General features: G+C 45.2%; 2 protein-coding genes across 3 annotated transcripts in view; both read left to right on the top strand.

Annotated features, from left to right (window-relative positions):
• Window positions 1-16321, top strand: part of ARIH2 (ariadne RBR E3 ubiquitin protein ligase 2) — a 48148-nt gene extending 31827 nt beyond the window's left edge. For both annotated transcript variants that reach the window (XM_077821115.1, XM_077821116.1), the window contains 9 exons: window positions 914-1023; window positions 2441-2558; window positions 6923-6973; window positions 7074-7095; window positions 9071-9222; window positions 10498-10641; window positions 10989-11057; window positions 12340-12423; window positions 12958-16321. In XM_077821115.1, the coding sequence (XP_077677241.1) occupies window positions 914-1023; window positions 2441-2558; window positions 6923-6973; window positions 7074-7095; window positions 9071-9222; window positions 10498-10641; window positions 10989-11057; window positions 12340-12423; window positions 12958-13029 (822 nt within the window). In that variant the 3' untranslated portion in view covers window positions 13030-16321. The remainder of the gene's footprint in view (window positions 1-913; window positions 1024-2440; window positions 2559-6922; window positions 6974-7073; window positions 7096-9070; window positions 9223-10497; window positions 10642-10988; window positions 11058-12339; window positions 12424-12957) is intronic.
• Window positions 16322-20022: 3701 nt separating this feature from the next.
• Window positions 20023-25051, top strand: part of P4HTM (prolyl 4-hydroxylase, transmembrane) — a 28465-nt gene continuing 23436 nt past the window's right edge. The window contains exons 1-2 of the mRNA XM_077821697.1: window positions 20023-20297; window positions 21048-21129. Coding sequence (XP_077677823.1) covers window positions 20040-20297; window positions 21048-21129 — 340 coding nt within the window. The 5' untranslated portion in view covers window positions 20023-20039. The remainder of the gene's footprint in view (window positions 20298-21047; window positions 21130-25051) is intronic.

Here is a 25051-nt window from a genome sequence, read left to right as displayed (position 1 = left end):
CAGGATTGTAGCTGCCAGGCATGTTGTCTGTGGCTTGTGTTGTGGTGCAGGGCTCACTGTCCGAGTTCTCACATGATTTGCCAGAGTAAATCTTGCTCTAATGTCATCCCAGTGACTCCAGCTGGTGCTTGGCCCATATCTTGAAGCCAAGTGCTCTAGTGTTAGAGTGGAGAACTTAAGCTGAACGGTAAATATTGGTGCAAGACCAAGAAATATTTTTAGGTAGCTACAGACTTGCCCCTCATCCTGATGCAGCTGAGGTCACTATTATACAGCATTCTTTGTACATGCCTTCGCTTTGCAAAGCTTCATGAGTCACATCTAAGCTAGAGAGAACAAGAATGTTTAAGGCAAGATTTAGAGGAAGTAACTCAGTGACTTGGATGGAGAAAGAAGTACTCTAGATGCCTGGTGCCGTGTGGGCAAATGACACCCTCTCCCCAGCAACTGTAGGGAGTCACGGGGAGGGGACAGACTAGCCATAATTGAGTAGCGGAGTCTGTGCCCTGGGGCAGCAAGGGGGTGGAATATGAGGTGTGGGGGAAGGAGTTCAAGTAGAATGAGATTCAAGATCTGTCTGGAGTTTCTCATCATGGTCTCCTGACGTTATGGATGGGATCTTGAATTTCCTCATTTCATGACTAACCAGTGCAACCTCAACTTTGAACAAATGCAAAATATAAAGCCTCCAAATCTTTTGTTGGGACAAGCACTTAACTAATTAACCTCCTCTGCATGTAGAAGAAATTGATTGCCCACTGTTGGACATCTTCTGGTGGCTCTTTCCATTGACTTCTCCAGATCTAAGAACTATGGATTCACATTAACAAAAGGCGGGACTTTTACTCACTAAGAATGGAGATCAATATTCTCCCATGCCTATTGCTAACCTTGCCACTCGGTGTATTTGCAGAGCCATTACCAGCTGCAGCTGTGTCCCGGTGCAGACTGCCCCATGGTCATACAGGTACAGGAGCCCAAAGCTCGGCGAGTGCAGTGCAATCGATGCAACGAAGTTTTCTGGTAAGGAAGTCAAAGGCTTAAAGGCTATGAGGAAAGCATGTGGCACAGGCATATGCTCTCCTTAAGGTCACTTCATTTGAGAACAGGTCTAGTGTGTCGAAGCATTACAACTGCATTACTAGGGTTGTTTGTAACTTGAGCCATCTGTGTAATAAGGGTGTAGGCTGGGGTCTGCCTTTCAGTGGTGGTCAGTTCTTGCTGAACTCAATGGAAGCTGTGGGTTCTGAGCGCCTCTGAAAATTGGGCCCTTAGTAATCAAGGAAAACAAGTCTCGTCTAGTTTCGTCTGTAGCTTGGATTATCTACCAATTATGGTACAAGCATTGGTGAGTGATTTTGGGTACAAAGCCTTAATGACTGCTACTGCTGGGACCTGTCTGCTTCCTGTGTTTGTATATTTATTTCTGAGCATTCCTGTTCCCGGAGTCTCTAGTGCATTCCCAGTATCCAGAGAACCACAAAGCCAAGGGACTCCAATATCCTAACTACACACACAGGCTTCCATGGTGTGAGTGCTCCTAAACTTGCATAGAAACAGAGCGTACCATTCAGATAAGATGTCAGTTGATTTCTGTATGTGAAGTCTAGAATACTGTATCTTTAAACTTCTATGTGTGTGAGGTCCTCTCCAGCATAAGAATAAACTTCCACAGGATAGGAAAGCTAATGGTGCTTTCCTGGCTTGCAATGTCCACGAGAGGAGTAACAGAAGTGGGAGTAATATTGAAAGGGTTGCTGCTGGAGTATCTTCTGACACCCCCTACTCAAAAGGTCTAGCTGCATCTTGAGTGTCCCAGGGACAGTAATATACATGGGTTAGTAACCAAACCTCCCAGTAGTTTCATGCAATTAACCCTGAACAGAAGCCTATTTGGAATTTATCTGGGATGACATAGGCTTGCTCCCGTTCTCTTAAAAGTGATGCTGGGGCTCCAGGGAAAAGATGATGGTGGCTCATCAGGCAGCCAGATGCTCACTTGTCTGAGAGGGAGCCCTGTATTCACTGCATTCAGAAGAGAGGTAGTGAGGGGGGAGGGATAGCTCAGTGGTTTGAGCATTGGCCTGCTAAACCCAGGGTTGTGAGTTCAGTCCTTGAGGGGGCCATTTAGGGATCTGGGGCAAAAATTGGGGATTGGTCCTGCTTTGAGTAGATGACCTCCTGAGGTCTCTTCCAACCCTCATATTCTATGATATGTTAGAGTTTCAGGAGAAGGAAATGATCCTTCCCAGAAGGACCTGGCAGGAGTTCTAAAGGTTGAACACAGGCCCTCTCATTGTGGTATTTAGGAATGAACTGCTTGTTTCCTTGCACCTGCTTCCCATCCAGATCCTGGTCGTAAGGAAAGATTGACTTCTTGGTTATTAACACAATGTATTAACTCTCCTGAACACTGGAATTTCTTTCTCTTCCTGTTAAGTTTCAAGTGTCGGCAGATGTACCACGCTCCCACAGACTGTGCCACCATCCGGAAATGGCTCACCAAGTGTGCAGATGACTCTGAAACAGCCAACTACATCAGTGCTCACACTAAAGATGTAAGGGAGAGTGCCTCAACATTCCTTTCAAGCTTCTAGTCCTGATGAGAAGAGGGGAGCAATTCTGTGCATGTTTAGCATTTTATGCTGCTTTTTTTATGTTAGTAAATTCCCACTTGGGGTTTTGGTGCAAAGATCTTGAATACCTTGAAATCTAATGAACAAATATCTATACACTAATGCAAGAAGTATGGGGAATAAACAGGAAGAACTAGAAATATTATTGAATAATCACAATTACATCATCATTGGCATCACGGAGATTTGGTGGGATAATTCACATGACTGGAATACTGATATAGAAGGATACTACTTGTTCAGGAAGGACAGGCAAGGAAAAAAGGGAAGAGGTGTTGCTGTGTCTATCAGATATATACAATTGAACTGAGGTTGAAATATTTGAGGATAAAAGGAATAAAAACCCAAGGGTGATGTCATGGTAGGGATCTACAATGGACTGCCTAACTTGGAAGAAGAGGAGGGTGAGGCTTTTTTTTAAACAACTTAACAAAATCATCTGTAGCTCAGGACTCAGTAGTGATGGGGGATTTCAAGTACCTACACATCTGTTGATGAAAATAATACGGGGGACAAATTATCCAACAAATTCTTGAAATATATTGCAGACAAATTATTACAGAAGGTAGAGGAAGTGACTAGGGGAGATCTGATTCTAACAAACAGGGAGGAACTGGTTGAGAATTTGAAGGTGGAAGGCAGCTTGGATAAAAGTGATCATGAAATGATAGCGATCATGAGTCTAAGGGAATGGTAAGAGGGAAAACAGCAGAATAAAGACAATGAACTTCAAGGAGGCGAACTTTAGCAAACTCAGCAAATAGGTAGGTAATATCCTGTGGGAAGCAAGTGTAAGCAAAACCAGGGTTCAGGAGAGTTGGTAGTTATTTTAGAGAGACACTATTAAGGGCACAAGAGCAAACTACCCTAATCCGTAGGAAAGAAAGGAAGTCTGGTAAGAGGCCCCACCCTGTCTTAGCCAGGAGATCTTCAATGACGTGAAATTCAAAAAAAGAGTTTACAGAAAGTAGGAACTAGGTCAAATTACGAAGAATGAGTATAAAAAAACCCACAAGCGTGTAGGGACAAAATTAGAAAGGCCAAGGCACAAAGTGAAATTAAAATAGCTAGGGACATGAAGGGTAACAAGAAAACATTTTACAAACACATTAGAAGCAAGACCAAGGACAAGGTAGGTCCCATTACTCAATGAGGAAGGAAAGACCATAACAGAAAATGCAGCAATGGCTGAAGTGTTAATTGCCTATTTTGTTTCAGTTTTCACCAGAAAGGTTAGCAGTGATAGGATGACTAAGCTAGTGAACATCGGTGTAAATGAGATAGGATCTGAGGCTGATTTGGGAAAGAACAAGTTAAAAATTACTTAGGCTATGTCTACAGTACAGATCTTACAGCGGCACAGCTGTACCACTGCAGCAGCGTCGCTGTAAGGTCTCCTTTGTAGCCACTCCATGCCGGTGGGAGAGAGCTCTTTTGTCAGTGAAACTTATCCCGACAAAAGTGCTAGTGGACACACAGCTTAGACAAGTTGGATGTCTTCAAGTTGGCAGGGCCTGACAAAATACATTCTAGAATACTTTGGGTACTGGCTGAAGAGATCTCTGAGCCATTAGCACTTATCTTTGAGAACTCATGGAGAGAGTGGGAGAGATCCCAGAGGACTGGAAATGGGCAAATATAGTACCTATCCATAAAAAGGGGAATAAGGACAACCCAGGAAATTGTAGACCAGTCAGCTTAACTTTGGTACCAAGAAACGGAATGGAGCAAATACTGGAACAATCATTTTATAAGTAGCTAGAAGATAAGGTGATAAGTAACAGTCAGAATGGATTTGTCACAACATATGTCAAACCAACCTAAAATCCTTCTTTGATAGGATAATAAGCCTGGTGGAGGGGTGAGGGGGAAGCAGTAGAGGTGATATATCTTGACTTTAATAAGGCTTTTGATACTATCTCACATGACATTCGCTTAAGTACACTAGGGAAATATACCCGAGATGAACCTCCTGTAAGGTGGGTTCACAACTGGTTAGAAAGCTGTATTCAAAGAGTAGTTATCAGTGGTTCACACAGTCAAGCATGAAGGGCATATCAAGTGGGGTCCTAAAGGGATCTGTCCTGGGTCCGGTTCTATTCAATATCTTCATCAATGATTTGGAGACTGGCATAGAGAGTACACTTATAAAGCTTGCGGATGATGCCAAGCTGGTAGGTTGCAAGCACTTTGGATGACAGGATTAGAATTCAAAATGTTCTTGACAAACTGAAGAAATGGATTGAAATAAAGAAGATGAAATTCAATAAGGACAAATGCAAAGTACTGGACTTAGGAAGGAATAATCAATTGCAGAAATGACTGCCTAGGAACAAGTACTGCGGAAAAGTATTTGTGGGGTTTCAATGGATCACATCATTCTGGGATGTATTAGCAGGAGTGTTGTGAGTAAGACACAAGAAGTAATTATTCCACTCTACACGGTACTGATAAGGCTTCAGTTGGAGTATTGTGTCCAGTTCTGGGCACCACACTTTGGGAAAGATGTGAACAAACTGGAGAAAGTCCAGAGAAGAGCAATAAAAATGATTAAAGGTCTAGAAAACATGACCTATGAGGGAAGATTGAAAAAAATTGGGTTTGTTTAGTCTGGAGAAGACTGAGAGGGGACTGGATAACTCTTCAAGTTTGTAAAACCTTGTAAAGAGATGGGTGATAAATTGTTCTCCTTTTCCACTGAGGGCAGGACAAGAAGCAGTAGGCTTAAATTGCAGCAAGGGAGATTTAGGTTAGACATTAGGAAAAACTTCCTAACTGTCAGGGTGGTTAAGCACTGGAAAAAAATACCAAGAGAGGTTGTGAAATGTCTGTCATGGAGGTTTTTAAGAACAGGTTAGATAAACACCTGCCAGGGATGCTCTAGATTCTGGATAATACTTAGTCCTGCCTCAGCACAGAGGACTGGACTCGACGACCTGTTGAGGTCCCTTCCAGTCCTACATTTCTGTGATTCTATGGCTGACTCTATTACTGCAAATACACTTTAAACTGGGAAACCCACCTGTGTGTAGAGCTGGTTACTGAATTGCTCCCTCTATACCCTAGTCTTCATTCTGCTAAATTCATTGCAAGCATTAATCTGCAGCTGGGTATGTTGCCCTCTAATGGCAGAGAAGCAGCACGGTGGTTGGCTCAAGCACTTGTCTGGTGTACAGCTGCAGTTAAATTTTTTTTTTTTAAAGGAGAATGCTTGGATACACGAAGGGTAGATAATATAGCCCATCCCCATTTGTAACAGTGTATAGCTTTGGTTCTAGCCATGGATTTCGGAGAATGAAAAGCTCTAGAGCGTCAGTTTCCATTTGTAGGATGAGGCGTTATAAGCAAAAGTCGTAGGGTTATCTAGCCTGAAGTGGGGGATGCAGTTTAAGTCTGCATAGCTATGCAGGGCAGTGTGAAAAGGAATATGCCTATTGTAAGGCCTAGTACTGTTCTGGCTGGGGGAGCCAAAGGGACTCCATGACTTAAAGGTCTTTGTCCATAACTTAGGTTTTCTGAGCATGTGATTAATTTAAAGGCAACAGATTTAGACTCAAGAAAAGGAGCTATTTATGCAGCGTGAGGTGAACCTTTGGAATTCATTGTAGCTGGATTTAATTTAGAACTTTATGGTTCAGGGAAATGGTTATGAATTCAGTGTCCTTAGTTTCTAGGTCAGAGACCCCAATATATCCAGACTGGTCATGGCAATTCTGGACTGTGATATGATTTGGTGTCTTCAGATTCAAATTGGCAAAGCTGGATTACTTCCTATAGCTATGCAAACCACAAAAATATAATAGCAGTCAAATTGTGTAGAATATCAACTGATTACCTGTGGAACAAAGAAACCTAGGTAAAGCACTGTGTAGTCAGGCAGGTGTATGATGGCTTTGTACTTCCTCTGAAGCAGTTACCAATCGGCTACTACTGAAGGCAGGATACAAAGCTAGATGGTCCTGTGGTCTGAGTCACTATGGCCAGTACTGTCTTTCTATGTAAACTGGTTGAATTGCTAAACCTGACCAGCCTGTTAATGGTAACTATTGAGACTGAACTTTGGTTCACAAGTGGTAACGCTAAGAATAATGACCTTATTCCTTGGAACTGTTATCTCAAACCACTGATCTGTTGTTGATGCCCTGAGCCATCCATCCATCCCCCCTTCATCCCATTTTAAAATGGGTTTGACAGGAATAGCATATGTGGAATAATGGAGCTGGCATTATGTTCTTAAGGAATATTACAGACCAGCTGGATCTAATTAATGCTTTTGTTTTTCCCAGTGTCCCAAGTGCAATATCTGTATTGAAAAGAATGGAGGCTGCAATCACATGGTGAGCAATCCCCTGAATACTTCAGATCTTCCTTGTCTTTAGCTGAAACCTTTCTGTCCTTTTGCAGATTGCTAATGTCTCGTCTTTCCTTCTTTTTCAGCAATGCTCTAAATGCAAGCACGGTAAGTAGCAGTATCTGAAATCTGTTGGGGAAACGGAATATTCCTTTATTACCCCGGTAGTCAATTTTGTTGTCCTAAATAGCCAGTTAACCATTTCTCCCAGTACAAATATGAAGAGGATTCTAATTACACATCTGACTTGGTGATAGAGGGTTGTTGTTTCACTTTCTTTGTTTTTAACTGGTTTCTGATGCTTCGGTGGCATTTAGATTTAACGCTGTAAAAAGGTCTTCAGCTCCCTTTTTGTCATAAGATTGATGCTCCTCAGAAATGTGCTCTGGTGTTTAAAACGTTTCCTGATGTAGTTCTTGTTTTGTACATGGATTTCTGTACCACCAGGTGAAACCACTTGCATTGTAATGGAACTCTGAGCCTTTATGTCAAATTAGCCTTAGTCTTTATGTTCACTGATGGACAGAATTAGCCCCTACATAGACCAAACCAAAAAAGCAAGTGTAGGTCTGTTGTTGATCTCTATAACCTTATCCGCTAGATTGCTCCTCAGTCCATTCCCAAGCAAGAAGCAGCCTGGTTGTCTTCAACCCTTATCAAAACCCTGTAAAATATCAGGAATGCAAAGCAAATGGTTTTTGTGGGATGGTAAATTTCTCTTATCCCAAAGAAGTGGGTGAGACTACCTGCTGCTGGGGCTCCCATGTTGCAGCTATCAGCCAGTAGGGAGGCTAAGGAAGATAACCCCCCTCAGAAAACATTTAAAATCTACCCATCCCAGTTCACTTCCTTTGCTGCTAGAAGATCAGCAGGAATGGTAGTGACTTGGTGGGATGCTGTGGTATCAGGAGTAGGTGAGCAACAAGTTCCTAGATACCACAGTGATTGAAACTGGAAAGAGAGCAGGCTACCCCTTCGGTGGAATTAGCAGATTTCAACCAAACTGAATGGGAAAGGTAAGCCTTTCAGAAGCAATTTGTACAGCAACTGTTTAACCCCCATCTTTTCTCCTTCCTGACAGAACACTACAAGTATCCCACCTCTAAAACCAGGCAGGTCTGTTTTGTGGGTTTAGTTGTTGCTCTACTTTTTCTCCTTGGCTCTTTTACCTACGTCCTCTCCCTCAAGCCGGGACTACGCTACCAACTTGTATCTGTATAGGTACGGGGCTCGGATGTGAGAAATCCACACCCCGCGCAACATAGTTATACCAGCCTAACCCTTTGTGTAGACAGCACTGTGTCAGCGGGAGGGCTTCTCCCAGTGATAGCTACCGCCTCTTGCAGAGGTGGATTAACTAGGTCGACGGGAGAGCTCTCTCCCTTCAACGTAGGAGTGTTTTCACTTGCGTGCTACAGCAGCACAGCAGTGCTAATCCAGCGTTCAAGTGTAGGCTTGCCCTCAGTGACTTCTCATCTGACGCCATCTCCTAAACCACTGGATATGGATAGGTGTCTTAGAGTCACACAATTTAAGGCGAGAAGGGACCCTCAGATCATCTAGTCTGACCTGTGTATCACAGGCCACCAACACCACCCACTGCGCACCCGTGAGAATTGGAAGTGGATTGTCTGTGTGGATTTGTTCACTGCTTGGTCAGATTAGGATCCTTCAAATCTGATCCATCAGAGACCCATGCTGGCAACTTGCCAATAATCAGAGAGCTGCAGCTCACTAGCTAGTAAGACTGCAGCTGCCGTCTTCTTTAACTGAGGTGCAGCCTGCGCAGATTACATGTCCCAGTTTCCAACACTCCGTGTGGATCCGTGCAGTGTCTCTAACACGCTGGAAGTGTTACCTCACAAGCTGCATCTCCATATTTAGATATAGACCCCCAAGACGGGGTTATATTTGGCCCACAAGCTGTATTCTGTTTTCCCCCTGGGCAAAATGGCACAAATAAACTTTACATGCTGCTTGGCTAAAGGAAACCCCTGAGACAGAGGGGCTGTTTCTCTGTAACTTGGTTTCTGGAAACTCATTTTTTCTATGCATCACAGTGATTGTGCCTTGTTCTCTGCAGACTTCTGCTGGATGTGTCTGGGGGACTGGAAGACCCACGGTAGCGAGTACTACGAATGCAGTCGGTACAAAGAGAATCCTGATATTGTAAACCAGAGTCAGCAAGCACAGGCCAGGGAGGCCCTTAAGAAGTACTTGTTCTATTTTGAGCGGGTAGGACACATCTCTTTGGCCAGAGCTGCTGTAGCCTTTTAATGTCCCTGCCGGGTGCAAAGGTTATTGCCAGCAATGTTGGTGTAAGAAACTGCACAAAGGATTCTGTACAGATGAAGTAGCTTCTGGAGTCCCAGTTTAGGTCCTGTCTTTGTTCCTTCAGACTCAAAATTCTGCCCAACAAATCCCAGCCAAGCTGTTAACTTTTGTTCTCCATTGAAGCAAACCATGTGAGATTGCTTAAGTTTCCTGATGCTGCAGAAAATCAGTATTGCCTGCATTTTTCTGTTGTTTCACAGCAGCTAGTACAATGGGATTCTCATCAACGAGTAGGGCTCCTAGGTGCTACAAATAGGGTCCCTCTGCAAGATGCTGCTATGCTATGGCAGATAAGTATCCTAGAATCATAGGACTCGAAGGGACCTCGAGAGATCATCTCATCCAGTCCCTGCACTCATGCAATATCGCTGCAACCGTTTCCTCGCAGGACCAGGGAAGTTTCCAAAGCTCCTTATGGCATGAATTTGTAGGGACCAAGAAGAAACTAATCTCGGGTGTTTCAATTAAAACTCCATCGTGGGGTTTAATGAAATTTTAAGGGGATTTCATGTCAAGACCTGCTTAAAGAAAGGCTTTTGGAATCTGTCACTAACCGTCACAGCTCCTCTTTCCCTGCAGCAGGCATGAATAGGACTGGTCAAACTGTACAGGTCTAATGCAGCTTCTCTAGAAGAAAACACTGTAGATCCAGGGTTGCCACTTTTCTGTGAGGTCAGCATGCACTCGTTTCCTCATTCAGATATCAACAGCTGCTTATCATAGCATTAATCTAGTCTTAAAATAATAAATAAATTAATAATCTTGGCTTTCCAGATCAAGGGACTCTGGGAAATGGCCAAGTTTTACAATGATGTTTCATAGCGCAGATGTGTCAGTTTTCAGTAAGCCCATGTTAAAAGTTAATCTAACTCTCTTGGCAGAGACCTCTTAAGTGGGGAAATACCCATTATTTTACTCCTTCTAGTTGCTCACAAGATGCTGATGTGACCTTAGGGCATTTCTACAGAGGGGCTGGGTTTGCTCCCTGCTCTCACCTGCCTCTTACAGTGTAACCTCCATGGGCTTGCAACTAGTGGGTGCTGCCTTGCTGTGGTCCTGCCCACAGCATATGCTATCCTGCTGGACTCCAGCCCCATCTTACTTCCTGTTTGCTGGAACATCTATCTGTAGGTAGCAGCACTTTGATCTCATGCCCTTTTTCTTCTACTTTTGCAGTGGGAGAACCACAATAAAAGCTTGCAGTTAGAGGCACAGACATACCAGCGAATTCAGGAGAAGATCCAGGAAAGGGTGATGAACAACCTGGGAACATGGATAGACTGGCAGTACCTGCAGAATGCTGCAAAGCTGCTTGCAAAGGTGGGCATTTTTGGCTCTTTCAGTCCACAGGAGAGAGCCTACACACCAAAACACTTCCATCTGAGTAGCACACTGAAGAGGGAGGCAATTCAGAGATTAGATCTGTAAGGGATGTTATGCCCTGAATCAGACACTAACTGCCTGAGGTTAGCAGGAGGATGTCTTTTTGAGCAGGTTATTCCATAATTAGTCCTAACACGTGTTTCCTGCACCTTCCTCAGAAGCATCTGGTAATGGCCTCTGCTATACTGGACTGGTCTAAGAACTCCTGTGTCCCTATATTAGTCATAGAAATAATCTGTGCTAACAACATCCAGATCTAAAACTCTTTTCCTCTTCTGTTGTAGTGTCGTTACACCCTGCAGTACACATATCCATACGCCTACTACATGGAGTCTGGCCCCAGGAAGAAATTGGTAAGGTGTTTGCTGAGACTTCTTGGCATCTAGCTAGGGAGCATAGTGAGCTAAGCAGACACCTAGATTTGTCTCCTCAGTCCCAGAGTTTGTGTGTTTATAATAAATCCGTGTAATTACATATATGTGACGTTGAACCTCACGTATCCTCAAACTTCATAATCAGCTCAAAACCCTCCTCCTTCTGCTCCCTCTCAGATTTAATAGCAAAGTTCTTGCTGGGTGTCATTCCAGAGACGTCCCTGTTTTTACAGACTTTACTATAGAATAATACTACAGTGTGAATGACAAACTAGTTGTCAAGCAATTTTTCTCCATAAGAATTCACATCATAAGCAAGCACATGTATCTGGAATCTGAGTTGGTTACTACTGGCTCCTATGTCCTGGGAGATGGGAGAGTCACATCAACAGGTTAACCTTTCAGGAAACTGTATCAAAAAGGAGGAAGTAAACCTCAGTGCAAGTGGTAGAGCGCTAGCCAGGGCACGCTGCCCTAGGGCTGGCTGGCTGGCAAGCCAACATCTGAGGCTCTACACGCTATTGTTTGACTTGAGTTTTGCTCTGCTGCTAGTATTTGAGATAGTGAGATCAAATCTAGCTTGGGGTTTGTCTACCTGTGCTGCAGACACACCTTTGATCACAGTGTAGACATAACCTTCAGCTAGACGTTTGCTGACTTCTGTTTTGGTCCTTCTTTCCCAAGTTTGTAGTCAGGGCAAGACAAATAAATGAACCTTACTCTTTCCACGTCTGACTGAAGCCCCCGTTAATTATAAACCAACCCAGCTGCTCAGTTGCTTACATCGCTTTACTATCAAGGGGGCCGCTTTGGTAGGCCCAACACGTGACTTAAACTAAGTGGTTTTGAGACGGGGTTTCTGGGGTAAAGTTTCCCTGTTGGTAACACCATAGTACTCAGCCCTTGTTTTACACGAAGGTGTGTACAGGGCAGAAACTGCGTTTCCAGCCCCTAAGTGGGATGGAGATTCACCAGACTGCAAACACCAGTTGGTGGTGTCAGTTTCCTCCTTGTATCCTAATGCTTGAATAATTAAAAGTTGAATGTACAAAAATCCATCTTCCTTAGGACTTTGAAGTCACTGGACATGCCACATTCTAGTGCTCATTGTTTTCCCAAGTGTTCCAGAGATTTGCTCCACCAAACCTGTTGCGGAGAGGAAGGACCCTAAGTGTGTGTGCTTCCTTTCACCACACCAGTTTGGTGGCATAAAGCTGCTCAGGGTAGATTGGTTTCTCTAATTGTCTGTACTGTTGATCAGTTTGAATACCAGCAGGCTCAGTTGGAAGCTGAAATAGAAAACCTCTCCTGGAAGGTGGAGCGAGCAGACAGCTATGACAGAGGGGTAAGTTATCTGTTCCCCTGTGTCCGCTGGGCAGCCCTTTACTTCAGGTGGCTTAGTACCTGCACAAAATGGCCCAGGCAAGCTTGGCAGGCAGATGAGGGCAATCAGATTAGCTTTGAGTCTGACCTTTTGTTCCCTTGGCCTGCAGATGCTTGCTTCCTAGTTGGGGGTGGCGGGGAGGGGGGTGGGGGTGGGGAAGAACTTTACTCCTGGCTGACTGAACCAGGGCTGACAGGCTCTGAAGAAAGATGCATTCAGCCCTTTGCTGGAGGGGAAGTTACCCTGGTGTATGGGGTTTTTTTGCTTTTCGGAGGTGGGAGGGAGCATCAGAAACCCTCTAAGAAGGGAAATGTAAGGAGAATTGGGTTCAGAGGGACAGTCCTTTTACACACCGTCAAATCGGAAGGGTCCCTGCAGTCCTGAATTTGCTTGAGACGCCGTGAATGGTCCTCACGCTCTACCGTACAAGTGCCTTTTCTTTTCCTCTGGGGAGTTCAGATTAATGGGGTTCTGCCTTGCTGTTCTTTGTTCCAGGATTTAGAGAATCAGATGCATATAGCAGAACAGAGGAGGAGGACCTTGCTTAAAGACTTCCATGACACATAAGGCGGAAGGAGGTGATGGGGTGCAGGGGTGAGAGCAGCAAGCAAGGTGACGGTGTCTGCATCGTGACAAATGAGCACTGCCTGTGGGAGAACCTGGCCAAGGACAAAACCATCCCCTCCCCTTGCAAAACAGACATGTGCAAACGCCCCATCTTAGTCCCGTTCTGTTTTTTATTTTTCTGCTTTTCGTTTCTGCCAGGCTAGAGGCTGGAGTTCAGATTGACATCTTTCATGGGATTTTTCCTCCTAGCCCAGATGGCTTTTGAGAGAGGGAATTTTTCTGAATGGCTGTTAATAGTATTAGATCATTACAATTTATGTAATTTTCAACGGTTGTACAATTATACAAACAAACCCTAGAATAACACACAACCCTTTTTAAAAATAAATTGGCAGTGGAGTGTTCTTCCTTAATAACCTGCTTGTAAATTTAATGGGCTTCTGCCCCATAATTCTTTTATGCACTGAGGGTTATGAAATAACCCAGCTAGAGTTCCCTTTCCTCTAACATGCGCTTTGTAGCACTGGCCTGTGGCTGCACGAGGAAAGTGGCTGGAGGTTAGAGGGTCGCTGCTGCGGTGTTGGCACCTTACAGCATCAATGGTGGCTGCATATCAGCACAATTATGTGTGGCATCTCTTCTCTCAGCAGTAGTTTGTGCTGCATGAACCAAAGCAAATAGAGGTGTTACAGGGCAGAGATCAGGTTAATATAGGAGATATGCCTAGAAGTAATTCAGATCTTTGCATTCAGTGAACTTAAGGTCTTCCATGTGGATTTTTGCTTTAGTTTGTTTTTAGAGGTTTTCTGTGCTGCCAAAACTATGGTGTTTGGGAGACTGTGAGAACAGTTGTTCTAACGGTGTTAAATAGGCTTGGTCTTGTTAGGTAGAGCGGAACAAGCCATATTACTTCAATGCATACAGCTTTGTAAAGACCAGTCATCCAAGGCGTGTAATAACATGATCGAACTACTTTGGTCTCATTTACCCAGGCAAGACTAAACCCCATTGCAAGTCAAGGGGGAACAGTAATGCATAATGTGATCCCTGACACGCGTCTTGGCAATGTAGACAGGCACTCAGAGAGAAGTGCTAGAGGTAACCTTGTGCTGCTCTCTCAGAGCCTGCACCAAGCCAGACCGAAAGCTGACCGGTGGAGGTAATGTGTGTGTGTATATTGATATTAAAGCTGCTGGACGGTTATCATCAGTCTGATTATTGTCCGGGACTCTCAGAGCTTTTGTCTGGGTGTGTTTAATGCAAAATAGAAACAGTTTTTTTAAGTGACCTCCCCAATTCATCTTAACAAGGGAGTCCCTTCAAACCAGTGGCTTAAATGCAAACACTTTACTATGGTGGATGTACCAGGTACAGGTGCCTGTGTAACACATGGACTTGTGCATGCATCTGCTATATGTAGGCAAAAATGGAGTAGTTGAGTGTCCTGAGCTGAGCAAATCCCCAATTCTAGGGTGAAAGTAGTGAAATCCCTTCCATGCCATTTTCATGAGGAATGCTGCCCTGACACATTCTTTACTAGGATACTCTTATTTTCACCCTTTTTGACTTGACAGGATGAAAGACTGACTGGGAGTCTTCCTAATTCCTGCTTGACAAAATAAACTCACACTGCTATGGAGCCACTCTCTTGGTTCCAAGAGAGACATGCACCATATGACTCTAGCACCCACTTCTGGGTGCTAGGTTTTAACCACGTGAAGGTGGGCGAAAAGAGAGGGCTATCAGTTTGAGAGGGTTACTTATTATATGAACTAATCATGTGGCCAGAGTTTGTATAGTGTACCCCACTGTGCAGAGTTAATGTGTATATCGTGCTTTAAAGATGTAAAGCGGAACGTACTAATGTACGATATGAACCGGTGTTCTAGTTAAGCTAGCTGCATTCAGGTGAAATTTGGTCTGTTTGTCAGAGAGGTATAGGGCAGTATCTTTTCGAATCCTAAATACTCAGCTTTGCTGCCAGATGGTGCCCTCTTCTCCCTGCTCACTTACATCACATAAGCATTCAGCTCTGAACCAGGATAAGCATATTTTGCTTAAACACAAAGTGTTTTAAAATCCTCATTCCTGGAGCAGTGTAGATCAGATGGCAAGAACCAATCGCCAAATGGCCCTGAGAGCCGACTCGCAGTCCAGACTGCTCAGACACCTTGGTGATGAGCACTTTAGAAATCTGTACAAATACAGACTGCTTTGAAAGCCACCTCTCTCTTTGGAATTACACAAAACTCAAGCTTTATCAACAGCTTTATTTTGTTTCTCCAAAACTCTTCCAGGAAGTAGGCTGTGAATTTCCTGGTTCCCATGAACAGATCCTGCTTCCACCCTCTGTGGGGAAAACAAGGCGGGATTGTGTCTTTGCAGTGTGAGCCCAAACAGGGCAATATTTGTGTGCTGTAGTATAGGAACAGTTAAAACTGTGGAGTGATCCCCATTTCCTGCTCATTCTGGCATCTGAAGAGGATAAGCTGCTGCTGTTTGAGAGGTGGGTGATTGATAGGAAAGAAATTAGTGTTCTTGAGATCAAAGATAAAGGGGCAAATTCTGTTATGTGAACACAGCCCCTTTCAAGTCATTGTGGTGGCCTGAGAATAGAAGTTGGATCAGGTTATTAACTCTAAAAAGATACAAATTTTCCCCCGCACCAGTAACATCGCAATTTTGCAGTGTTTCTCCCTTCCTCTTTTTGCAGCTGCTTGCTATCCCTAGGTCAGCCTGACCTCTCTCTCCATCCTTGCATCTGATACTCTTTATTTCAGCTTTGCTCACGCTAATGCACTGGCTGACTCAGATCTCTAACAGTCATCAGGCTTCCCGGACAGTTCAAAGTTTTCTACTGACAATATAAACTGCATGACTGCTGCTCCGCACGTGAATTGCTCACTTGTACCAATGTGGGACAGGAACAGCAGGAGGTTTCTGTACTATAATTTCACATTCAAACTTTTAGACTTTTTAAGCAGGTGATAAATAGACCTTTATTTTTAAATGAGACTTGTTCTAGGGACTCCTTTTCTCACCTGCATCTGCTCAGTTGGATTGTTCTCCAGGATTTCAGGTAGCTGCTGCTGTGGGAGCTTTAGTATTATGGAGAGTGTTGCTGTTTCTTGGTTGCCTTGTTCTGTTGGCGAGGTCTTCTCCAAGAAACTGACACCACTCTTAGCTTTCTTTATAGGTATTGGAGGGGAAGGGGCAAAGGAAAATGCCCTTGAAATACTTCCCAGCGGTTGAGTGGTTTATTTGAAATAAATTGTGAATTTATCATTTTAAAGGTGTGTGTGCAGTGTCTTTATTCCATCAGCTTTTAGGTGAAAACCCTCTACTTCAATGTTTTTTTAATTAAATGTTTCGAGCAGTGCGACATGGACTGTTAGAATCACATGAAGCAGCGAACAGCACAAATCATAATTTGAGTGCTACAGCTGTACTAAAATGTTGGTAGGGAGGAAGGTTTGGGGATTAAGGGACTTGGGAGATTCTGTTCCTGGCTGTGCCATTGATTTTGTGACGCTTTGGCAAAATCACTTCGTCTCTCTGCCTCCATTTCCCATCTGTAAAATGAGAAAATACTACCCTACTGCAAAGGATATTTTAGAAACAAAGTCTGGACTTTAAGGCTCTTGACTGCGATGATGAAGAGTGCCATAAAAACCATATAAAGCAATGTGAAAAGTCAAAGCACAGCTTTGGGTTTGATGTATTAAAATATTAGCATAAAGAAGGAAGAGAATAGGCACAGATTTGCTAAAGAATCATGCCACCTAGTATATGTAATTCCTGTTTTCTGAAAACACGATGCTGAATTTTCTGTCCAGTTTAGGTAAGATAGTGTCACCTTCTAGACAAACTCTTGTAAGTAACAAGCATGGGACTGTTGCATATTGGAGAAGTCAAAAAAGGGTATTCAGAATATGCAGTAATCTTATTCCCCTTTTTGCTGACTTTCTCTAAATGAAGAATATCCAATATCTTTTGTCTCATTAGTAGATATTCTGAAAATCAAACATACACTATTAACACTCAGCATTACCAAAGGTTTTGCTATATTGAACTATTATTGCAGGTAACTTATGTCATATAGTAGACAGCAGACTTCATTCAGATCACTAAAACTATCAAACTCCTTGAAGTTGAAATTAAAAAAAAAAAAAAATCTTATAATACAACTGAAAATCCCAGGTCACTTTTAAAAAAATACAAGCTTGCTAAGCTTGATGTCGATACCGCTAATAAGCATTTCTAAAATATCTATTCAACATGAAGCACATAGGAGTGAAGGCTTGTCTAGTTTTAAATAGTTCATGTTTTGGGAGACAAAAGGCTTAACTGCCCAAGAACCCAACCTGTAGCTCCTCTGGGAAATGCTCAGTTCAGGTGGCCTTCATGCTCTGGACAGAAATCTAGTCAGGTCAGGCTATAACTCGTCGGTAATTTTCACGCTGCAGCTCTGTACTGTGCCAGCTGGAGCTGTTGAGCACTTTGCCGACTGGGCAGAATTTGAGTGCCCTTGTTTGTAAATGGGAGGAGAAAGAGGGGGAGCGTTTTTTAGATTTTTACTTATTTGAATGCCCAGTTCAATGGAACTGGGGGGTGTGTGTGTAAATTTTTTTAATTTAAAATCACCGAGGAGTGGCAGTGTGAGGGGGAGTCCGACCGCCATTTAATGACAGCAGTCTGAGGCCGAGGGTTACCCCTTTACAGCTGTTAACGTGCGTTGTCAATGTGCCCCCCACACCAACCCAGCTGCTCACTCCGTGTTGAGGAGCAACTCCTGTGTCTTCCCGTTCCCTGCCCGGGCGGCCTGCATCTGCTGTCAAGTGCTCACCAACAGTGCTGTCAATTCCACAAAGCAGGAAGTCACCAGACAAACCCTGAAAAGTCGCTAGATGTAGCTGTTTAAGCACTCAAAAGGAGTCAAAAATGTCAAAATTTCCACAGAATTCAACTAAGAATTTTTTTATATATATATATATATATACACACACACACACACGCCTATAGCCACAAAATCATTCACAAGCATCTCAATAGTGTTAATAAAATCCATTCCATGCTCTTCTTACTACATTCTCTTACACAGCAGAAACAACTACAGCAGTATGCTGTCATCAGGAGGGTGCCCTCTGCTCCTTGAGCAGGGCACTCTGTAGGTGCCAGCCCAGGTTGGCTGGGGTTAGTTCACTTCAGCTGAGCCTCCCTTTCGTGCCAGCCTAGATTTGAGCCAACAGGTTAGTGAAAGGCAGAGCCGGGGGGAGAGGGCATTCATCTGACTTGAGCTCGGCGCTGCAGGGAGCAAAGAAAATAGATGTAAAAACAAAAACCCGTTAGCCAGACCCCTTCTCTCTGCTTCCACTGTTTCATTTCTGAACAGCTAGGCAGCTAACCCCAGACCAAGCCAGGGAAAGGAGTAAAGGGGAACTGAAATCAAGTTAATTCCACCTTTGATCCTGTAGTGAGGGCTTCATCCCTAGAGGCAGGGGGCATGGGGCACATGGTCCTGTCTTATCCCACCCTACCTGCCATCCACGCAGCTCTCCTTGCTGGCTAACCTGCCTCCCCCACCCTACCCACTTCATCATCTGTCTTTCTCTGCATGACGGGGTGCGCTACCTGCTAGGAAGCGGCGAGAAAGAACGTTTGGGTAAAAACAAGCCCTGGCTAACGTGCTGCGCTCTCCAACGTGGGCCTGGCTTTAGCGAAGTATTTAATTAGCCTCCACAACTCCTTTTCCTTGCCTGCAGCGTATAGCGACCTCAGCCCAAGAAGCCCTGGAATGCGATTCCTTCGGAGGACATGCCCAGCTGGGGGTAATGACATTGGCCCGGTGCCTAACAGAATGTAGCAGGGAGCCAGGGTGACCAGATGTCCCGATTTTATAGGGACAGTCCCGATTTGGGGTTTTTGTTCTTATATAGGCTCCTGTTATCCCCCACCCCCGGCCTGACTTTTCACGTTTGCTGTCTGGCCGCCCTACCTTCCTAGCGTGTGCGAGGCCACCAGAGCCCGGTCGCCAGCAGGCGGGGCCGCACCTGGGGCCGCTGCCGCATGAGGTAACAGCCGGCCGGCCCCGAGCCCAGGCTCGCGAACCCCGCTCCGGGCGCGGTCTCGGTGCCGCGAGCGGGGGCAGCGCGCCCCCCGGGCGCTGTGTGGGGCACGCAGGGGCTGGGCCTGAGGAGCAGGGCGGAGCGGCTGGGGACTGGGGCGAGGCGGGACGACTCTCCCCGCGGCCGCTGCGCCGCGCCGTGACGGCCGCGCGATGTGTCGCGGGTCACGCCGACGCCTATTTTCTCCAAAAGGTCACTACATCTAACGACAACGTTGCTAAGGTGGCAACGGCCGGCCGGGCACCAACCGCGCGGCTCCGGGCCTGCCCCGAGCACCGCCCGCCAGGGGAGCCGGGGCAAAGAGCCGCCCTGCCCCCTATGCTCAATGCGGCTGAAGGTGCACCGTGCCCTCAGTCAATTGGCCCCCTAAGGAAGATGGCCGCCGCCTTCTCCTGTTCGCAGTGGGCCTGAGGCCAGGCTACCCTCAGCAAAGATGGCCGCCGCCTTCCCCTGTTCGCAGTGGGCCTGAGGCCAGGCTACCCTCAGCAAAGATGGCCGCCGCCTTCCCCTGTTCGCAGTGGGCCTGAGGCCAGGCTACCCTCAGCAAAGATGGCCGCCGCCTTCCCCTGTTCGCAGTGGGCCTGAGGCCAGGCTACCCTCAGCAAAGATGGCCGCTCTCGGGCCCGAGCCGTCTCTCCTGCCGCGCGACTCCGACCTCCCTTTCTACCAGGTGTCCGGGACGCGCTGACGTCACGCAGTTCGTCCAGCCCCGCCCCTGTGCGGTCGCGATGGCCATTGGCCAGTCTCTTCAGCGTGACTCCTCTGTGTTGCGACGCACGTTCTCCCTCCTCGCATCCCCGGTGCGTGGTGACGACATCACGCTGCCGTCCCACCCCCTGCGGGCGGTTGCCGGGGTGACTGGGTGGGCGCTCGCGGGGCCGGGCGATGGCGGCGGCGGCGCGGGCGGAGGGGCCCCAGCTGCCCGGGCCCCCAGCGGGGCGGCCCCGGCAAGTCTGCTCCCGCCCCTACTTCGTGGTGCTCATGGTGTTCGCGCACCTCTACGTGCTCAACGTGCTGGGGCTGCTGCTCTTCGTGCACCTCAGCGCGGGGGACGGCCCGGGCCCCGGGCCCCCGCCCCCCAGCGAGCCGCCCGCCGCGCCCGGCCCCCGCGGGGCCGCCCTGCCCCGCCGCGAGGGCATCAAGGCAAGGAGCTGGCGCGGGCTGGCCGTGCCCGTATTGCCGGGGGCTGGCCCGGCCCGGTGAGGGGGGACGTCAGCTCGGCCTGGCGCTCCGTGCCGTGGGCTGGCCCAGCTCGGCACAGCCTGGGCGCCGGGATTCGCAGCCGGTCTCCGCTCAGGCGCGTGCGGGGCGGGCGGACTTGGCAACACACCATGCGGCCCGGGCTGGCCTGCCTCCGTCTGCGCTGGCGTGGTACAGATCGGCACGGCTCGGCTCGGCTCGCTGAAGTTTGGTCTGAGGTGATTTAGCGAGAAACAGCGTAGCGGGCTCGGAGTTTTGCCAGCTTGGTGCCATTCTCTTTTCAGTCTCCTTTCAGGGGTACAGGTCATTCCTCTGATGTGTTCTTATTACTGCTCTTTATTTCTTACCAACTTCGGCGTAAATTGGGTCTCGCTATAAATGGGTGGCACTCCATTGATCTCAGTTGCACCTTAGCTGAATTTTTAACTCCTTTCAGCTGAGTTTAAACCAAGAACTAACCTGCCCAGACCCAGGGATGAGGGGCCCAGAATTGAATTCGGACATCCAGATGCAGTAGCACACGAACTGTATAGAAAGGGGCTCCTGGCTGCCTGCTGTGTCTGTATAGATGCAGTCCAAAATTGCAGGCAGGCTTTTTTGGCATAGTGATTGTTGGATGCACAGTGGGGGGAAAAGTACTGAAAATTTGTGCCTGGAATGTAATCTGTTAATTCCTGCTGTTTTGTCCCCCAGGTTGGCCATAAGCAAAAGGTGGAGCTGGTCCCTAACAAAGTCCATTTCATGAGAACTCTCAGCTTGAAACCGCTTCTCTTTGGTAAGACGCACAGCCCCGCACAAGACCTGCTAACAGGGTGGCTGAAATCCCATTGATATTTTAATCCACACTGCAGTCTGGATATATTTGTGGCCATTATGGGCCCCCAGCCAATAAAGAGAGAGCACTGGAGTTATGGTAATTCAGAATCTGGTTGGTAAAATTAAAAACACAGCTTTGTAAAAAGGAGAAACTTCTGCAGTAAATCATGAAACTGGAGTTTGTGTCCTCGTAGATGCTGTTCATGTGGTGTGAAATGATGTCTGAATTCTTTATGTTAAGTGGTAGCTTCAGAAGGAATAGTGAGGTGGCTTATGGGTGAGAACCACTGTCTATGGTAGAAGGTTTTGTGCCTTTCATTGCGTATGTCTTTACTGCAGAGTTAATTTGAGTTATCTACCCTCCAGTTACTGCTCTCTAGTTAGCCTAGCTCCAGTGAGAGCAATCATACTGTGAAATAACACTTGAGTTGCTGTTTGCACACTGCCACTGCACTTGCTGTGTGTGTCCCTTCTGTGTGCCCAGCCCATGGTTCTTTGCACTTCTATAAGATGAAATGCTGTGTAAATGCTTTCCCAGTGAATTGTGTGAGAACTTTTCATTCCTTTCTGGGCATGCTGGGGGAATTGTGGGATGGCATTAGAAGCAAGGTGGTCATTTAGCAAGTTGCTGAATTGGACTAACACAAGCTTAGCTTATATCTTCTCTCAGGCTAGCCAATGCAACTTAAAAGCACCAGTGCACTCAAGTTAAAGGCTGGTGTGTGGGTGTGTGGACAGGACTCAAGTTAGGCACAACACTCGAGTTATAATTTGAGTTAATTTTGCGGTGAGGACAAAATCTCTGAAGCATCAAGGGGTTGGTAACTACTACCTGACTAGTAGATTAAGGGTCTCTGCTCAGGTGAGTTAGAGAAAATTGAGATCTGTTACTTAGTTGATGTTCCCCAGGAGACAGAGCATGACTGTTCCCTTTTATGTGCTTTTTCTTAGATGGTATATAAATGTGATAGCTTATGTATCCCCTTTTAACATTGTTAGCAGCCCAGTGTAATAAAAACAGGCCTGTGTAATTCCGAAGGCTGCCAAAGGCAAACTGGCAACTGGATTTCTGCCATCCTGCTTTGATTGTAGCTTTTCTGATTACTCCCACAGGGCATATGGAAGTGAGTGATAATGACATTATAAAATGTATAGCTCTTCTCTCCTGTCTTTAGGAAATGGATTATTCAGACATATTTTTCAGATCTTTATTAAGATTTACTTATTAAGGCAGAGAGAATCAGTTCAAATTTTTGAGCTGCTTACCAGTTCTTTTGTTTTTATTTTTTAGTATAATTTGAAGAATAAGTGAATTGATCTGATTTCCATAAAATGTAGGAAACTGATTTAAGAAAAAAGGCAACTATCTCAACTTGCCTTCTTACCTCCTAATCTCTGGAGAATCAATGTACAAACCAGCTCACGCTGCTTCCCGCAGTCCCCATTGGCCTAGAACAGTGAACCATGGCCAGCGGGAGCTGCGATCGGCTGAACTTGCGGATGCTGCAGGTAAACAAACTGCCCCGGCCCACCACCGGATTTCTCTGACAGGCCGCATGCCAAAGATTGCAAATCCCTGGTTTAGTATATTGAAAAGGTGTGAATGACTCTTACTGGCACAATTGTGTACAAGTTCTTGTTTGTCCAGGTGGAGAGAAACTGTTTCCAGCATAGGTATGAACAAAACAGGGACACTAAATTCTTTATAAGAAGAAAAGGAGTACTTGTGGCACCTTAGAGACTAACCAATTTATTTGAGCATGAGCTTTCGTGAGCTACAGCTCACTTCATCAGATGCATACCGTGCATCTGATGAAGTGAGCTGTAGCTCACGAAAGCTCATGCTCAAATAAATTGGTTAGTCTCTAAGGTGCCACAAGTACTCCTTTTCTTTTTGCGAATACAGACTAACACGGCTGTTACTCTAAATTCTTTATGGCACTTTCACCATTGTTGTGTGATATGAATAAGAAGAAAAGGATCCTTGTGGTTCATGTTGCCTGATTCAAAGTGAAAGCTCAGAAAAAACCCAGACACGCTTCTTATTTAAATCCTTTTAATGCAACGAGCATATTTAAGAAACACACACGGCTCTGTCATTGATTCCTAAATACACAGTATTCATAACTTGTAAATTCCATAATAGTTTTCCTTCTGGCAGTGTGTAAAGACTGAAGTTTGGAACTGGTGTCTTATAAAAGTCAACACACACAAAAAGCCTCAATATAATCACAGGAAACACGGTATGAGGGGTCAGTTTGATTTTACTAATTAAGTTTCCCTTGGGGCCTCAGTTCTAACTTACTTACCCTTATTGATTTAATTTACCTAACAGAGCTGATCCTGGCCTTCAAGAAAATTGCTGTAGTTGACAAAAAAACAGACTTATGGCATAGTAGACTCACAACTTTATTAATCCAGCTTAATACCTCTCTTCTGGATTCTGGAGGTAGGCCTTGTTTTCTGATCCTGTTATCTGGAAATGCATCACTCCTGGAACAGTGCTTGATGTCTAGCACTTTACGGCCTTATACAGCTTGTACTGCTTTGTCCTCTGATAAGGAGTTCTTATTTAGGAACTTCAGCTCACAGACAGCTCTTATCACCCCACTGAGCCTCCCAGGACCCCTTGTTGACTTTAAAAGACCACTAAGGTATTCTCTATCCACAAGTTGTTTCAAGTTAACAAAACTGGTTTAAAAATTGATGTAGTGAAGTTGGAACAGCTCCACTGTGTTGATACACTTCAATCTGATGATGAGCATCTCTTTCATCAATAAGAAATCAACATTGTGTGTAGACAAAACAGAGAGGCTCTAGCTCTAAAGGACTTTTCAAGTTAATTAATTCAAAGGCTTTTATATTTATCAAAATGTTTTGCAGAGTTTGAGGACAAGTATAGAAGTGACTCGTCCACATATTCTGAATGCATTTGGGAAAGTGCAGTGCAACACTGATTTCAGGCAAAGGAGGCCATGTTAAAGACTTCTCATCAGCTTTGTGTTTGGGAGTGTGGCAAGGGCACTACTGGGAAATGGTTTTTTTTGTTTTTGTTTTTTTAATACTTAAACATTTAAAAATGACATAGAATCTCATCTGCCATTGAAACCAAGCTTATTATTTCATAGAACTAGGAAAGGTTCTTGCCGTGTTTGTTTTCCTCTTTATGAGAAATGCTAATAATCAAATAATCCTGTTGGTATCAAACAAGCACCAGACAGGGCTTTTTCAGTCTTTATAGCTTTATAGATTCTGTGATAATTTAAAGTGCAATCTGCTTTGAGGCAATTGTCATTTAAGAGACCACCTGGCAAGGAACTCTATGGTTTGGGCTTCAATTTGTAAGCCGAGGCAGGGAAATAAAAGCTTGCGGTCTCACTGTGTTTTTTAGATGTTCAACTTGGTACTGCACAACATTTAGATTAAAGAACTGGAATGATGTAAAATTAATATGGCACCCATTAAATGGATTAAAAACTGGCTTAACTGATAGTTCTCAACATGCAATTGTAAGCAGGGAATCATGGAGTGGATGTTTTTCTAGTGGGGCCCCAGAGGGATCAGTTCTTGGCCCTACAGTATTTAACATTTATATCAATGTCCTGGAGGAAAACATAAAATCATCACTGATAAAATTTACAGATGACACAAAAATTGTGGGAGTGGTAAATAATGAAGAGGACAGGTCACTAGTACAGAGCAATCTGGGTCACTTGGTAAGCTGGGTGCAAGCAAACTGTGTGTTTTAATATAACAAAATGTAAATGTGTACATCGAGAAACATAGAATGCAGGGCATGTTTACAGGATGGGAGGCTGAAAAAAGATTTGGGGGTCATAGTGGATAATCAGCTGAACATGAGTTCCCAGTGCAATGCTGTG

The sequence above is a fragment of the Eretmochelys imbricata genome, chromosome 7 (genome assembly GCF_965152235.1).
Source record: "Eretmochelys imbricata isolate rEreImb1 chromosome 7, rEreImb1.hap1, whole genome shotgun sequence".
In the NCBI taxonomy this organism is placed as follows: domain Eukaryota; kingdom Metazoa; phylum Chordata; order Testudines; family Cheloniidae; genus Eretmochelys; species Eretmochelys imbricata.
The sequence above is the reverse complement of the archived record's forward strand: the minus strand, read 5'-3'. Positions and strand labels throughout refer to the sequence as shown.